Here is a 16,970-nt window from a genome sequence, read left to right as displayed (position 1 = left end):
GTGTTTCTTGCCCGTGTGGGCATGATGGCAGTGGCTCGTGTTCCTGTGTAAGGGCGTAGGTGGCCAAGGATTGCCAGCCTACTCTTTGGTGGTCTGAAGAGAATGGCAGAGGAAGGGACTGTGTGGGCTCGGTGACTGAATGGAACTGGGGTAGGGTCTCCAGGACGTTGCGAGTGGTGGAAGTGTGAAGAGGAGCTTGTGTGGAGCTGCTGTGAGGGTGAGGTGTGGCTGTGGACTTGAAGCAGTGCTCTGCTTGCAGCTGGTATCCCAGCAAGGATTTCTTCCTGGGGATGAGGAACCTGAGGTCTTTCCTCGGACCACAGCTACTTCATCCCCAGCAGAGGAGCGTGGTGGATGCTGATTTGCAGCTACTTACACTGGAGCTGAGCTTAGCCCCCTAGCTCTGCTTCCTACATAGCTGAAGAGCTGTTGTATGCTCGGAAGCTGGGCTGAGTACTGCAGCACACACTTTACAGGAGTGGGAAATGGACCATGTCAGTTTTTATAGATATTCCCACTTCTCTCTGCTAGCGAGGACTGTCTTAAATGGCAAATATATTGGGGACCCTTATTTTTAATGCCTTCAAAGATTGCAGAATCTTAATGACAGGAAAATAATACAAGTGGAGGTGAGCCTGTGCTACAGCTGTGCAGTTCCTTATCGTCCTACAGCTTGCACAGCCCTCCTGCTGTTCTCTAGACAATTTCTGTGAGTTCTGCCTCTCCCTTCACTCAGCACACCTGTGTGGAAGTGCTCAGGGTGGGCAGAGCCACGGCTGGTGGCGAGGAGGGCATGGAGTTGGCCCAGGTCCCTGTTTGCTGCCCTTCCCCCTGAGCAGACAGCCGTTCCGAGGTTGCCTTTGGCTGGACCTGATTGAAACCCAAGCTGCATTCCTGCAGGTGCGTTAGGCTGCGCTGGTTATTCCATCAGGGTGGCACAGTCTCAAGTAATTGCCATGAATGTCTTTCTCCCTCCCTTTCATGTCTGTGAGTCAAAGGTTGGAGATCTCTACTTGCCAGTTCAAATTGCTTAGCGTAGCTCACGGAGACACCAGCTCAAAATGGGGTTACTCATAAACTCCAGAGGCATTTAAATATTTTATTGGACTTCTAGGCTGCAAAATAGCTTAAGGGGAGAGAAATTAATATGTTCTCTGAAACAAGCACTAGGAAGGGCTTGATGAGTTCATCCTTGCTTTGATCACAAGCTTGAATTTGGGTAATGGTCGTATGTGCCAGGATAATCCTAGACTGACCAAAATAGGAGACCAAGCTGAGATTAGGGCCATTTGCTCTTCAGGAGAGGCACATGCTGTGTGACTGGGCTGGGGATCATAACAGCGGTTTTCAAAAGCAGCCTGCCACATCCAGCGTGTAATTTACTAAGTTAAAATTCCGGCTGAAAGAGATCCAGGCAGGACTGCTGGATAACCACTTGTGTGTTTTCTAACTGCTGAAAAAAAAGAAAAAAGAGCAAACTGAATGCTAAACTACAGAGTTGTTTTTTGTTTTTTTTACATGTGCACTTTGTATTCTGCCAGTTGCTGGCACTGCCATGAAGTCTGTGTGGCCGAGCTAGTGTCAGAACCTGCCTTGTAAAGGAGGTTGGACACAGGGGAGGTCACTGAGAGAAGAAATCAGCTGTAAAGGATGGTTCTGCCTTAGAAGTGAGGAGCCATAAGGTAGAGGAAGCCTCCCCATCAGTGTGCATTTGGCATTTTATTTGACTTTTAACTTGGAGCAGTGCAGCAGAGTTGGGTCAATTGTTGTCCAAGGAAGCCCTGCGTGCACTAAGGGACACGTTTTGGTGATGGGACTCAGGTCAGGCTGATGGTTGAGCTTGATTATCTTGGAGGTGCTCTGCAACCTAAATCATTGTGTGATCTTGCACATGAAAATTAGAAGGCTGAACTTGCAATTAACCACTAAACTAGGGACGGGGCTGGTTTCTGTTCCCACTCTGCCAGAGACGCAGTGTGATTCTAGACGGGTTGGTTTTCTCTCTCCCATCTCTCGTCTCAACCTTTCTCTCTCTAATATGGGACATTAACTTGCCTCTCATGGAGAAACAACGTTTAAATATTTGTATAGTCCTTTGAGAATGAGTAAGGTGTTTTACTTGAGTTATTCAAAGCAGTATTCCACTGTACTCATGGAATGTTGCATCTTGATGAACACCTTTCCCTGTCACTTTGCAGGCTCTTGGCAGGCTTTGTTAACCCCTAATATTTTTTATTTTATTATTATTATTATTATTTTTTAACACCAATTACTTCTCTGGCTCAGTGAAGGCAGAGAATCGAAAGTCTCTTGTAGGGTTTTTGAATTTTAGGCACTGTAAGCCCTTGTTGTGGAACAAGGCAAGGGTGTACAGCAGTGACCCCAGAAGGGGTTGTGCTAAATGCCAGCTGGGCTCAGACTGACTCAGTTCTTTGAAGGAAGAACTTTCAAAAAGCTTTCTTCATAAAGAAAACGGTCCTTTATTTTAGGTTTTATTTCAGTTTGGGGAACTGAGAGTTTTTAAGCCTTGTGTTTTTGTGTTTGAAGTAATTAAATTGTTATGGTTTTCTTATGTTTTCCTTTATCTAGTTAGGAAAACTGCAGCGCAGGTATTTTTTTGCACCAGTGTTCATGTTTGTCTTGGCTTTGCTACTCAATTTGTCTTCTATAAACTTGTTCATAAGCAACAAAATATGGTTTTAATCACTGTAAGAAAGCTATAACCTATAATAATATTCTTTCCCTCTTTTATCATTATATGGTAATTTGCAGGAGAGAGTTCATGTATGCAAATTGTAGGCTTAGCTTAGTGAAGATGACATTGCCATGATCTTAATTGGACATAAATAGAAGGGATGCTTATCTGGAGGAAGGAAAATGAGTACAGATGAAAGAGTAAAGCACCTGCATGGGACCAGGGACTTGGAAAAATGAGCAGAAGAGGGAAGAGCCCATTTTGGAGAGTCTGGGGAAAAATATTGTTTTCTGTGAGCCGATGAGGTTTTAATTGAAGAGTTAGGGAGTTTAATTGGAATGGAAGCTCATGTATTTGTATAGCTCTCAACAGTCACTGTACAAATGCTTAAAAAATAGGGATTATGTAAACCATATTTTTTTAAGGTAAAATTAATTATACACCTGCTTCTTAGTAATTCAAAGTGGTGGCAAAAGGGGGAATGGTTTTGTAAATGGGAAACTCCTGAGTGCTGTGGGAAACCCTACGGGTGGGACTGGTGGGTGCAGTGCCCAGGGTGCCCGCAGCACTGCCATGTGTGACTTTAACGAGGGAAGCAAGTGGTGATTCCTCCGCTGTGATCCCAGTCACTCTGTGTGAGGCTCTGCTTACAGCAGCCCCGTAGAAAAAGGCTGGGAGTAGGGCAGCAGTTTTGAGCACCCAGCACCTACACCCTGTGTACTTCAGGTGGGGAAGGCTGCTTTTTACTTCAGCCAGTCTCATCCTCTGGACTGGAGATACTGTGGCCGGAGAATGCTTTTTCAGTTCAATTTCCTTTGAAATAAATGCAGCTTGTGCATTTAAGGCTGGTTCATAACGCACTCTCGCCAGAAGAGACACAGAAGGCCACTGGCATAACAGGGCAGAAACAGAGCCCAGCCCCTTCCTTTCTGCTTTGTGTGCACAATGCTTCCTCTCAAGGCTGAGAGGAGGACTTGGTCCATAGAATTTGTTTCGTTCTTTGTTGCCTCAGAATTAATTTCCATTATTTCTGTTACTTAACTTTGCCATTTATCATTGTTGTGTAACTCTCCTAACATTTAAGAAATAAAGGAGAATATAATAGAGTTTCAAGTTAAGGGTGATTTTATTTCTTGCTCTTTTGAGATGCTGTCTAAGCTATCAGCAGCATTAGCTAATTCTTCCCAACAACACGTTTAATCTCAGAGCATCCTAGTGTTTGACAAAGTGCAGATCTGATACAGTAAGTTATTCCAGTGATTTCAGTACGGTTTCCACATGGGACATCATCATTTGACGTGGTCGTGGGGCCCACGGACAAATTCTAGCTCTCCAAAAGCGTATCATGAACAGTTCTGTGGCTGTAAGTGGAGTTTAAACCATTTATCACGGAGGTGAAGGCTGGCAGCTCCCTCATGGTACATAATTCTGCAGGACCAGAAGGGAAGATAACATATCCTGCTGGAATAGTTAACGGCACAGTTTTATGGTTCTCTCCCAGCCCAAATTCCTCTCCTCGCAGAACTAACACCTTGCGAAGTTCCTGCTGTGCATTCTGTTCTTGGAGGGCTGCCACCCGCTGAGTACAATCCCAGCTGGTGTGACAGAGTTCTTCCAGGGACACCGGTGGAAACAACTTGTATTGCTGCGTGGATGGACAGTGCAGGTGCAAGAACCTGAAGGATCAAAGCAGGATGTGAAGCTGAAAAGTGGCAAATGAAGATTATTGCCCAGATTGGCTCTAGTTAAAGTATTATCTTCTCTCATACCTCGCTGGAATCATTCTACAGCCAGCCTCACACCATTTCATAGCATCTCTTCACTGGGGTGAATCACGCTGCGATGGCTCCTTGTGCTTTCTCAGATAACTTGCGGGGAGAAAGAACAAAAAAAAATCTAAAATAAAATAGAATCTCTAAAAAAATCCCACAACCAAACAGGTTAAAAGGGTTGAGAGATGAAAACAATGAGAAGAGGATGGGGAATAGTTCCTCCTGCTTGGGCTATTCAGGTGCTGAGAATGAATGGCAAGAATTCTTGAGCAGGTGGAGTCGGGGGCCACGTGCAATACAGATCTTGTCCAAACAACCCTTCCTGGGACTGCTGTGGGAGTTCAGTGCTCATGGTTATAACCTGTATGTCAGATTCTTGACTGTGAGGGGAAGACAAGTGAGAGCTCCTGAAAAAAAAAAAAAAAAAAGATACTTTGGGCAGAGTGAGATCATCCTGGAACTGGTGCCAGTCCCACTGGGAACATCTGACTCAACAGCATTTTTCTAAGATTTAAATTTACTTTTTTTTTTTTTTTTCTTAAACACCACAGTTGAAGTAGAACACCGTGCCACAAAAAAAAAAAAAAAAAAATCAAATTATCCTCTCAGAGAAAAAGGCAAAAAAGGCAGCTGCAATTAATCAATTATCATGAAGAGTAAGGGCTTAGTGCACAGCCCTGGCTGCTCCTGGGTGTCACTAATGCTCAGAGCCCTGTTGTTCCTTTCTGCTGGGACACTGGGTCTCTGCTGGCCGGCTCCAGGCCAGGCACTGTTGGGTATTTTGTTGCTGGGGCATCTTTTTATGTTTCTCTCTCTGTAGGCAATGGGGCTGATTTTCCAGGAAAGCAGCTGGGAACAAGGCAAGGCTCATTTAGCGACCGCAGGGCCTGCTCTGCAGACCACTGAAATTAAATATTTTCATTGTCTTCAACTTGTCTGAAATGAAATCCAGATTGTCCCCATTTCCTTTCTGCCTCCCAGTCTGGGGAGAGCCATACCAGTGGAAAGGGACTTGCTAGGCATTAACAGAACACATTTCTGAGGGGAAGAAGAAACACTGGGGACCTGAGAGAAATAGGATAATGGTCTGAGTAGCATTCCTAAGCAAAAATCTCCATTGTTCCTTAGAGATCAAGTTTCTAAACACGTGTTGCCCTCTGCGCATCAGCTGCTCTGAAGACAAGTGTTGCAGGAAAAAATCCTTCTTTTTTAATGAAATAATAATAATAAGAGGCACTGCAGCTGCTAAGAAGAGGTAGGAGAACCAGAAAAGGGACAAGGAAAGAAAACATTGAGTCATGATGAGCAGGAGCTGGGGTCAACCCTTAAACACATCGATGAGATGTGCTCTGCATGAAAACATGTGGAAGTGCTTGGGGCTGACGAAAGGGAACGTGTGCAGTAGTGACCGAATCTGCAGAATTGCAACTAGGAAGCCTCCAGAGAAGGTGTGGGAGCGCTGAGATTTCTAACCCGTGGTGTTTTGTGAATGTGGTTCAGCAACACCCTTGGGTCTCGCATGGAAGGCATCGCTTCTTCCCTTTGCAGTCACAGCTTTTTGTGCAGCCACCAGAGGGTTTCATGAAAATTTCCCTCTGAAGCCCCAACCCGCAGCAAACATGATGGTGAAGGAGATGCTATCAAAAGCAGCCGGCTGTCACTCAGCCCTTTGATGTGCTCAATCTGTTGCTTTTTGCAATAACCTTTCACATCTCTGTAGCCTCATCCCCACTGGTGTGATTGTTGCCTTAAAGTTGTGTTCCGAGACAAAAGCAGTAACACTTCTGCAGCAAGAGTAGGGAGGGATTTATAAGCCAGGCTGATGCTGTTCTGCGTGAGCACCTGATTTTCACTTGAGTTTTGCTGTTCCTGGGAGACCTTGAACAGACGGGAACATAATTAATTTGGTCTGCTAATTCTTCCTCCTCTACAGTCCACCCTAAAGCAACTGAGATGCGTCAGACCTTCAGTAGCCATAATTGAACAGTCGTCGATAGACCCAAGTTGGATGAAAAAGAAGGACTGGAACTGGAGGAGATGTTCTTCATTCCTATGAATCCCAAAAGTTCTGTGCATCTGCTAACAATGTTGGTTCCCATTCCAACCTTGTTTCTTTTTAGCCATCCCTGTAGAGCACCAACACAAATGTTGTCCTCTGTTCTTCCTCTCTCTTCCTCTCTCCTAACTGCACTGTTCCTCATTCCTACAGACCTGGAGGGCAACATCCCTCTGTAACATGCTCGTTCCTTAGTAAAAGGAGTTCTTGGAAATGCTGCTGAAAATACTCACTGTCATTTCACTCCCTGCTGTATTTATATTTGAATCCAGTGACAAGGAAAGCCCCGGGGAACTTTGCCCAGGAGAGGAGGCTAGAGCAGATGCGGAACTGCAAGTCTTTTGCCTCCCTCTAGCGGTTCGTGTCTTTATTTGCTGGTAAACTGCATCAGGACCAAGCCCTGCGGTGACCTGACTGTGCCCAAGGTCTGCAGCACAGACCCTGTGCGAGTGGGCATAGTGAGGTGGAATCCCTACCTCCAAAATGAAGAGTAGCTGCATAACTTGCCTGGTAAAATATGCTGAAAGTCTTCGTATAAGTGCTCGGTGTTTACACAGGGAAATTTAGGATCTCTGAAGAGAGGAACTGTTGGCAAACAGTTCCTGTCTGGTTGATTCAGACAGCAACGCACCCCTTCAGTAAGTTCAAAATCCATTTCCCCTTTTATTTTTAAACAGCGGTGACTTTGGAGAAATTACTGGGGAGATATGAAGATTGATCTTACTGACGGAACTCAGCACTTTGGCAACCAATATTTTGTGTCTCCAGGTCACTGCTGTGATGCCAATCTGGCAGGAATCTTCCCTGGCTAGTGGGTGTCATCGGTTTAGGTCCAGATAAATCCGTCCTGCTGACCTCCTTGCAGGTGCCACCAGTCCCACAGGGAGCGTGGATTGCTGGCAGTAAACGATGGGAAGCTTGCAGTGGTGCTCAGCACGCAGCAACAAAACAGAAATCTTCATTTTCCAGGGCTGTCTATCCAAATCGACATGACATTACAAATACTGTCTTGCAGGTGGTTAAAAAATACCCATGAAATCTCAGAGTGGCTCCAAGTCACAGCTTTGGCGAGTGTCGGAGTGCTCAGAGCTTTGCTTTTCTTTCTGCCCTATCTCTTTAAACAAATACTCATTTGCCAAGCACCCAGAGTGTGATGAGCTTTTTGAATTCACTGAGACAAGCAGCCACCATCGCTATAATTCAAAGGACAGCTTTTTAAAAAGGCTTGGTTATTCTCTGTGTGGTAATGAAGTGCACTGCTATATAAATGAAGAAAAGGGCGAGCAGCTTTTATGCCTCAGGACACTATCTGCTCCCTGCAGGGGTCAGCAAGACTATTTGCTCTGTCACGGAGAGCACAGCAGTAATAGCAAGAGATTTTCTGCCTTATATTTATTTTCCACTGAAGTGTTAAGCACTAAACTCTGCAAGAAGCAAGATATTAGCCCTGATGGACCGGTGGTTTGCTAAGGTGGTGTATTCTGCATTCCTATGTACACTCTTTAATTGGATTAGCTTGTGGTTTGACTGTAACATGAAAGTAGGTTATCTTGTCTGTGCTTTATGGGGACCTGGAAAGCTTTTTGTGAGTCATAGATTCAGCCTCATCATGGCTGTTCCAAGGTAGTCATCTGACAATTATCCGACTCATTATATTTTCAGTTGTCAAAAGTGAAAGCAAAGCCAACAGAGCAAGAGGAGAGCTCTTTGCAGCTTTAGTCTGTGTGTGGATACCACCTGGATCTCTGAGGAATTCAGGAGGTCATTAAGTATGAACTGAAAAGACCAAAGGGTTGGATGTTAATACTTTGCCTAGGTTTTGTATAGCAAAAACTACATAAAGCAAACTATCTCAGAAAATATAGCTTGTACCAGAGCTGTCGTGTAGTCCTGCCAAAGGGAGCCTTTCCCATTCTTGCTCAGAGACTCATGTGTGGTAAAAGTTGTCCATTCCTGACTTGAGAGAGTACCAAATTACTAGTTACACGAAGATTAAGGCCATAGCTTTACCTTGCTGTTTATCATACCTTGTTTGATGATCATACAGGCATTTAAGTCCAGCAGGGATGAGCACGAATGTCAGCAAATAAACAAATCACTAGAGTAGAAGAAGCCCAGTGACTGCAATTTTGTAATTGCTGTACCAGAAATGATGGCAGGTAGCTGATGTTTTGGTTTCTCAGTATTATTAAATCTCATTGAGTTGTGGATTAACCATTGCCTTTGGTAGAGAGGCTCCCAGATCTGGTTCTGCAGGGGAGAGTTTGGTTCTGGAGGCAATACAGCAGTGTTCGTGTGTTGATGTGCCATATGGATGTCTTATTCCTGGTCAGTATTTCTTAAGGGATTTTTGCATTGACAGTCAACAGTGCCACCAACCTCTTTCTTTTTTATTTTTATTTTTCCTCCTTTATTATTCTTGATAGACATTCTTACAGCTTCATTTATAAATGCTTTGTTAACTCTGTTTTTGCTTTATCCAGATAATTCCACCATCCCCCATTAGTCTAGATAAGAGTTGACAGTACACATTACAGAAATGCTGTGTCGATTATTTGAATCCAAACACTATGTTCATTTTTTAATGTCTACAATACATATGTTTCCACTTAAATAACTTTATAAACGGGAACGCAGGAAATCAGGGTGTTTCTTTGCTGATCTCCAAACCTTGAAGAGCATCATTTTGTTTTTGACAAGTATGGTCAGGAATAATTATGCACCCAGAAAACAAGTACGTGCAATCTTTCGTCCTTGATCACTGTTGTGCCCTCTGCTGTTTGGTTCTCCATCAGCCCCGTGGTAGCCACATTTCAATACCCACAGTTGTGTAAATGTGGCCTGATCAAACCACCCACAATTGTTTAAATAGCAATCGTTTTATTCTCATATGGCCAGAATAGGGCCCTTTCCTTTTACAACCCTGCTGAACAACAGGTGTAATGTGAGATAAAGGGGAGAATTTGCAACAGTTTAAGGCAATGGGACACATCATTCTTGCTTGAAGTTGGCAGAGCCAGGAACTGGTAGTAATTAAACATTCAGAAACTTGGAAATAATAGGCAGCAATAATGTTAACGGACCTTTTGGCACCTCTGATGTATTTGGCTCCTCTGTCTTATGCTGGCAGAAAACCATTCCAGTGCCACCGGTAATTCAATCACTGAGCTGTGATTTACCCCTTCACAGAAAGCAGCTGGATATTCTGAGAAGTGGATGTCCTCTTTCTCTGAAAGGGAAAAAGAGGGAATGTAATTAGCTTGGGATTTTCCCAAAAAAGTATTTTGTGATGAGCAGATTTCTTGAAATCTGAGCCTGCTGTTCTGAAATCTTCATTTCCTGGCTGTCATTTTTGGGGATTTCTAGAAAGAAAGGTAGACTCGTCTCAAACACATCAACTGCAAAACATGGCTCTCAAAAAATTTTTCTCTGGACCATGTGCTCCAAAGCACATATATTTCATATAGCAGCAGTGAATGGTGACTCTTTCGCCGTTCTGTGAAATTTAGGAGATGATAGGTCTAAACCTTGCTCCATGCCAAGCACCTCAACGGGCTGTGTGCCCAACAGGCTTCTGTTGAAGCAGCTATTAAAAGCAATTTTTTTCCTGAGCCACGAATGTGTCTCTGCTTTCTCATTAGCATAAGCTCCAGAGACGCCAACTGCACTGGAAAATTTTGCGATCTGCAGAGAATCCATGAGCTCATCGCTTAAATGGAACCCAGCTCGGCTCTGACGAAATGCGAAGGGAGCCCAGCTTTTGCGATACCTCAAACAGGGGAGTCTGCCTGCTGCGAGTAGTGTCAGCCGTATAAACCTTGCCCATCTCTCACAAATGCAATGGAAAGAAGCCCATCGCATCTTGTGACGAGTGCTGAGTTAGAAGACAAAGCTTTAGTGCTGCATGTATGTGTGGTAATGTGTGTATATGGCTATGTGGTAACATACCTGAGCTTTCGTGCTGCCATGTGGGTGATGGTACTGGCCACCTTGGCTAGGGGATGTACCTGGAGAGCATTTACTAACTCCTAGAGGCAAAAAATAAGGAAAGAGGTGTTTATATAGTTCTTAGGGGGCACTTATAGGGACACTGTGTGCTTCTATGAGGCCAAAGGCCCTACACAGGAGTTGTCGTGTTTGTGTCGTACTCTGACAAATCCCCACCAGCATCAAAAATCCCCCCAAACCGGCACGTAGGCAGCTTGTATTCGGGGAAAAAAAATAAATATATATAAAAAAGGAGGGGGGGATAAAAAATATAAATAAAAAGCCCCGCGAGGGCTGAGGGACATAATATGAGGGCTGAGGGGGGCGGCGAGCTGCCGGGGGGCGGCGTGCGAGAGCCGGGCTGCTGGAGGGCAGGAGAAGGAGAAGAAGGAGGAGGAAGAAGAAGAGGAGGAAGGAGAAGAGGGGGAAGAAGAAGAAGAGGAGGAGGAAGGAAGAGGAAGAAGAAGAGGACGAGGAAGGCGGCCTGCCCGCAGCCCCCCGCCGCCACCCCCGGCCCTCGCTTGCCCGGCGCGGCGAGCGGCGGCCGGCGGGGAGGATGCCGGCGGGGCGGGCGGCCGAGGGCTGCCGTTCCCGGCTCGGGCAGCTAGAGAGCAGTGCAGGGAGCCAAACCCCGGCCCCGGAGCTCGCAGCTCCCTTCCTGTCCGCCGGCTGCAGGCGCTGAGAGGAGCCGAGAGGCGGCGGGGCCCCCCCCGGCCGGCTCCCCGCAGCCCTCCTCCTCCTCCTCCTCCTCTTCCTCCTCCTCCTCCTGTCCCTCTCCCCATGGCGGAGACTAAAATAATCTACCACATAGACGAAGAGGAAACCCCTTATCTGGTGAAGCTGCCCGTCCCTCCGGAAAAAGTCACTTTGGCCGATTTTAAAAATGTCCTCAGCAACCGGCCGGTGCACAGCTACAAATTCTTCTTCAAATCCATGGACCAGGATTTCGGGTGAGCGGGCAGCGAGGGGAAGGCCTGTTTGGGGTGTGTGCGTGTGTGGGGGGGGTGTATACGTGTGTCGCATGTCGCGACAGGCGATTTCTACTCCGCCTTTCCTCCCTTTTCTTCCCCCCTTTCGCCGCTGACAGCCGGGGCTTTAAACCCCCGGGGTTGGGGGGGGGGGGAGAGGGAGCGAGCACCTGCTCGGGAGGGCTCCTCCTCTGCGGGGCTTCAGCTTGGGGCCGAGGGGGTGGGAGCCGAGCCCGGGTTGTGTTGGGGCTGGCCCGGCTCAGCCCGGCTCGGCTCAGCCCGGCCCGGCCGCCCCATGCCGCTCACTGCGGCGCTAGGCCCCGGGGGGGGGGGGCCGCTAACATGGCGGCCTGGCCGGCCCGGTGCTAGGGTCGCCTCCTTCTCCTTCTCCTCCTCATCTTCCTCCTCCTCCTCCTCGCCTTTCCTCAGCCCCACCGAGGTTCTGGCTTCTCCCCGAGCGGTGCCACCCAGCCGGGCCCGGCCCGCGGCCTCCCGGTGAGGAGCTGAGGAGAGGCTTCATGGAGGGACGGAGCCCCCCTAGAAACAGCCCCGACCCCCCGAGGCCGGCCTCGGGATGGTTTTTTTTTGGGGGTCCCGGGGTTCCTTCGCCTCGCCATGGTCCCCACACGAGCGTGGGTTTGCGTGCCACCAGGCTTATCTACGGTCGTAAGGAAATAAACCAATAAAGAGGCGTTTGACAGCTTGCCAGACAGTAACTTTCAAAAATGTATTAATCCCTTTGTAGTAAATTGCTTCTCTTTGTACTCACATCTGTCACCGGCAAGACAATTTTTACGTATTTAAACGCCTTGCCAGGAGAAGACAGTGGGTCCGTGGAATACTAATACGGACCTGACCCTAAAATAATGCTGCCATTGAGGTGCCAGCGTTGCGTTTGGTCAAATCCATCGTCATCCCGAGTGTCCCCTCACACGCCATGTCGACTTCTCCTTATCCGTGAGACCTGGGGCCTTGCCGTTGTGTTTTACCCACGATGGAATGTGGATATTGTTTGTTGACGCGGATTTCTGATGTGGCAATTTGTTAGTATTGGCATGCTGCTGTAGGAATGTTCATGCGTTGACTTGTTGTCGTTGGGGATTGTGAAAACACAGTTGGGGAAACAACCATACAAACTGTTTGTTTTCAAAATAAGGCCTTTGAAAATGTCTATTCATAAATTTTTCTCCTTCACCCTCAAGTGACAGGGACACATACCCTACAGCGGGCTTAGAAATTCTAGCTCCGCGTTTTTGTGGTGCAGCCTCAATAAAGGATGATGGATTTGTTGAGACAGCGTATGCCTTCGTTCCCACTGCTGCAGACACTTGGTACGAGCAAGAACGTAACTGCTGAGGCGTGCTGAATGTGCTGGGGGCATCTCTAAGACGTTTGGGCTGTTCTTGATCTTTGACCGGGTAGCAGAGTTTGTAATGTAAATCCTGCGATGGATTCTCTTAGTCTCAAACCTGAAGGAAAAACAATTTGTGCTTGTCTTGTTGTGGAAATGGAGATGGTGGAAGACAAAGCGCTGCAAATGGGTGATTAGGTTTAGGATGTGGAAATTCTGCTTCTCTGATTTAAACAGAGATCTCGAATACGACTCCACAAACAAGTTTCTGATTGTGAGGAGGGTGACTCTGTGCTCAGTCCAGATCTGCAGTTGGATGATGTGGAACTGAATGTGGACTGATTGGGTAGCAACCAGAAATTTGTAACCATTAGACTGAGAACAGGCTCTGGAGAAGACCTCGTAGGATGCTGGCAGGTGAACGAGTAACCATGGGGTAGGTGGAGCTTGGTGGATGCTCTGTAAATTGATGTTGAGCTTGCCTGGTCACATAGATCTCACCTAATATTTATGTCCATCCTCTCAAAAGTGCTAATGGACAAGCTTTGGGCAAGGGTGCACGGGTAGCAGTAACTGCAGGATGGAAGAAATTGGTAACCCAAACCATTTTTTTTTTCGATAGCACTGGAAGTTGTATTACTGCTGGCCTTAAAGGGATCGCTGGAAGGGATACTGCAGCCTGTGATATATGGGAGGTCTCCCTTGTCATAAAAAGCTGTAAATAGGTATGTCTGGTGAAATAAGAGCTAAAGGGAGTTACGGCTCTGCCTTACCCTTAGTCCTACCTAATAGGAACGTAACTCTGGTGCTGTTTGTGTACCTCACCTGGCATGTTACCTGTGAAATGCCTACATACAAACGTTTATAACTTCCAGTTGCGAGCTTTGTGCTGGGCTTCTTGGCTCACCATAGGCGTACAAGCTTCAAAAGAAAATTAGCCTCAGTGCGTGACCTTATATCACTTTAAAATGTTCACTAAGTAAATAAAGCCCTGCTTTTTCTCCCCAAGCATTTATTCTGGCTGTCAGAGCTCCGCTATTTATTTGATTGTTTTCTCTTGCTTTAATCTTCTGATAGAGCCAAGGCCTCCAACTGCTGATGATAGGTGGTCACCATCTGTTTTATTTTATTATTATTTGTATTTTTTATGAGAGCTGTATTGCATGAGCGGGACTTGCAGAGGTGAAAATTCCAAGCTTGTCTTTTAAACCCTTTTGCTGAAAGCCTCCAAAAATTCAGCACAAACTTCACCAGTGGCTCTCTGGCAGCAGAGGTCCAGGTCTAGGCAGAGTGGGTTGTAAGACTGGGGCCTGTGCGTAAACCTCACTGACTTACAAGCTTCTCCGACTAGCTTTTGGCTTCCAATAAAACTTTTACAGCTGAGCTACGAGCCACAATAAAATGGGATTTCTAATAAAAAAGTTGATGCAGTATTTCACAGCGCTGACAGCAGCACAACCACATCGCAGTTCGTTCTCCTTCCACGGCTGTTGGATGTGTTTGGGGTGTTCCTGGCATCTTTTACCTTTCCAACATTATAAATCATCATGTTGTGAGAGGTTTGTCTCTAATTCCAATGACAAATGTCCTCTCTGTGCTCAGACTGAAGGTGCGATTGATACCCATGGCTCTTGCGAGGGCATCTTCACAAATATTTTGATCGACTTTCAATTTATGCCACAATCCAGCCTAGAGAGGGCACGGTGATTTTCCAAACAAATCACACGGACTTCAACACAACCCTGTCTTGTAGGAGGTTTTTTTTTGAGCTGAATTCAGAGGTGAACATGAATTTGGCCGGAAGTTTTCTGGGCAGGTACAGTGGCCACTGTACGCTGATGGCTTTGTGAAGCGTCTGTGTGCTTGGTGGCACGTCAAAGAATAATTGCAGGAGCCAGAAGAGGTCTTCGTAGACTGAAGCTTTAGGTAGCAATTCTGGACGTGGCATAACTTGAAGAAGAAAAGTGATGATATGAATTGGAACAACCTCATTTCGGCTCAGTGTTTGTCCCTGCGTGCAATTTGTTGGCAAGGACCATCTCCTTCTTCTGGCCTCCTGGCAGCCGGGGCAGTGTTGGCGTGAGGACCTTCTCTGCATGTCCTCTGATGCACACAGCCTCTCTTGCTCCATGCTCTCCACAGGATCATTTTTTAAGCTCACATCTTGCCAGCCTCCGTATTTTGTTTTTGTGGGAGTAGCTCCCTGGAGGGTGGCTCTTGCAAGCTGTCAGTCAGATTTCTGTTCCTGTTTCACTTGTCAAGCAAACTTTTGTTTCTCTGTGACAATTACTGCAGAAAATCAGGGAATTAGAAGAAATCTAATATCAATCCTGGCTGTCTCAGCAAGCATTAGTAATAAATACGGGCTTTTTTTCATAATCTTGTCTACCAACTGACTTCCTTCTCGTTGCAAATAGGTAATTACAGCTGCAGTTGCCACGAACCAGAAGAGAATTGTATATCTAATTTCTACCTTCTGTGCCTGCAAACGTCCTCCAAAGCAGCTTTTTTTTTCCCGGTGTGTTCTGTAAATGGTGTTTAGATGTGGACCAGGGTAATGTTTGGGGTTTAAATGCAGCGTTGTGCCCTTCCCTGGTTCCTCACCGTGCTGCTTGGGGGCTGCACGCTGGCTGCTGCTTGGCAGGGAGGCTCAAAAAGCCCAATACAGAGTGAAAAGCACTTCTGGTGTTAGGAAAGCGAATGTTTTCCTGGAGAAGTGGAGCCTCCTTGAGAAGGCAGCAATCGGGAACCGATGCAGCAGTGCTGCACATGTTGTTGTAATTAAGGCCCGGCCTTTCCTGGATCCTGAAATAATGCCATAAATAATGGTGCTCAGAACCAGTGGATGTGTTGAATTGTTTCCAGCCTTGAAGGACAGAGCTGCCTGCCATCGGACGGAGCTGGGGGTGCACCCGGAGCCCTCCCAAGCTGTGCTGTGAACGCGGAGCCGTTGTGTGCTCGTGTCCCTGTGCTGGGTTCCCGGCCTGCCTTCAGCTCGCCTTCTTGCAACGGGCCGGAGAGGAAAGCTGCAGGAGTGGTGAATTTCCTTCTGCCTTCAGTTACATTTTAATTTGCCACCGTGCCTTGCAGCGTTAATATTTCACTATCAGCAAAGCGGTAGGAAATAGCTCTAATGTGCAACTTTCACCTCGATTTTCCTGGCAGCGTCCCTTTGCCAGCAAACCATCTTCCCGTGCCATCTCGTTCGATTTCTGCACTGACTCTTGCTGGGCTGGACCTGTCCGTGTTCTGCAAGCCCAGGCTTCCCCGTGGCCTCTGTTTTGTGCAGGAATGATGTCATCTGTAGGATGCAGCCTGCTTAACTCCGCTCCCGCTTGGACTCGACCCATGGAAGTGCTTTGTAGCTCTGTTTTTATTCCCATCGCCGGGAAGTTAAGCTGGGACGTTACAGGACCGGGCTCGCTAATGCGGGAGGATCTGCCAACACCGAAATTGGGAGAAGGGGCTGTTTGTGTTGGGTGGGTATTGACAGGGAGCTGTGTCATCAGCTGCCCTCGTTGCTTGCAGCGACTGATTCTTTCCTCTCCGGGGAGGAGAGCGGGGGTTACTTCCTACCGCTGAAACTGCTGCTTCTAGGGTTACAGCTGCGTGTCCCTGCCGTGATGTATAACGCAATTTGGTTGATTCTTTGATGATTGAAAAATGACAGATAATGAACGCAGCTAAAAATAAGGCTATGGGTTGTGACGCCTGGGCTCTCATGACTGAAACTCTGACAGCTGCATAAACTGTGTAGGATCCAAGTGATTCATAATGAATCCGTGTGACACAGCCCATAATAGACGAGCTTATCTGTCTGCTCGTAAATATTTAGTGTTTTCAGAGCTTTTCTTTATTGCGCTGTAAGGCACTGTCATTAACTCGAAAAACACAAGATTTGGAGTGCCTGTTAGCCAGGCGTTCCCAGAAATGTAATTCAGTTTTTTTAGCTCTGAGATTTCATTCTGTGACCCATGCAGGGTGCCACGACTCCGGCGTGAGACTCAAAGGCAGGACAGCTCCGTACCAAAGGAGGACGTCTGTTCTGCCACCCTCCTGGGTGAGGTTCAAGCCCTCATTCTTTCCGTTGTGCGGGCTGATACTCTGTTCGTGATACTTCTTCAGGGAGTACTTTGAGGAG

General features: G+C 46.8%; 1 protein-coding gene and 1 long non-coding RNA gene across 4 annotated transcripts in view; one reads left to right on the top strand and one right to left on the bottom strand.

The window, feature by feature from the left end:
* Positions 1-5,758: 5,758 nt before the first annotated feature.
* Positions 5,759-11,985, bottom strand: LOC139999295 (uncharacterized). Its single transcript, XR_011804695.1, has 3 exons — positions 11,649-11,985; positions 10,472-10,551; positions 5,759-9,752 (listed from the first exon to the last, which is right to left on the bottom strand). It is a non-coding gene; the product is annotated as an uncharacterized lncRNA (long non-coding RNA).
* Positions 10,882-16,970, top strand: part of DVL1 (dishevelled segment polarity protein 1) — a 74,806-nt gene continuing 68,717 nt past the window's right edge. The window contains exon 1 of one of the 3 annotated variants that reach the window (XM_027443268.3): positions 10,882-11,460. In XM_027443268.3, coding sequence (XP_027299069.1) covers positions 11,291-11,460 — 170 coding nt within the window. In that variant the 5' untranslated portion in view covers positions 10,882-11,290. The remainder of the gene's footprint in view (positions 11,461-16,970) is intronic. The other 2 variants (XM_027443269.3, XM_013092043.5) reach the window with 2 other exon arrangements.

This window comes from Anas platyrhynchos, chromosome 22, assembly GCF_047663525.1.
Source record: "Anas platyrhynchos isolate ZD024472 breed Pekin duck chromosome 22, IASCAAS_PekinDuck_T2T, whole genome shotgun sequence".
Lineage (NCBI taxonomy): Eukaryota > Metazoa > Chordata > Aves > Anseriformes > Anatidae > Anas > Anas platyrhynchos.
This window is presented reverse-complemented; position numbering and strand designations above follow the sequence as displayed.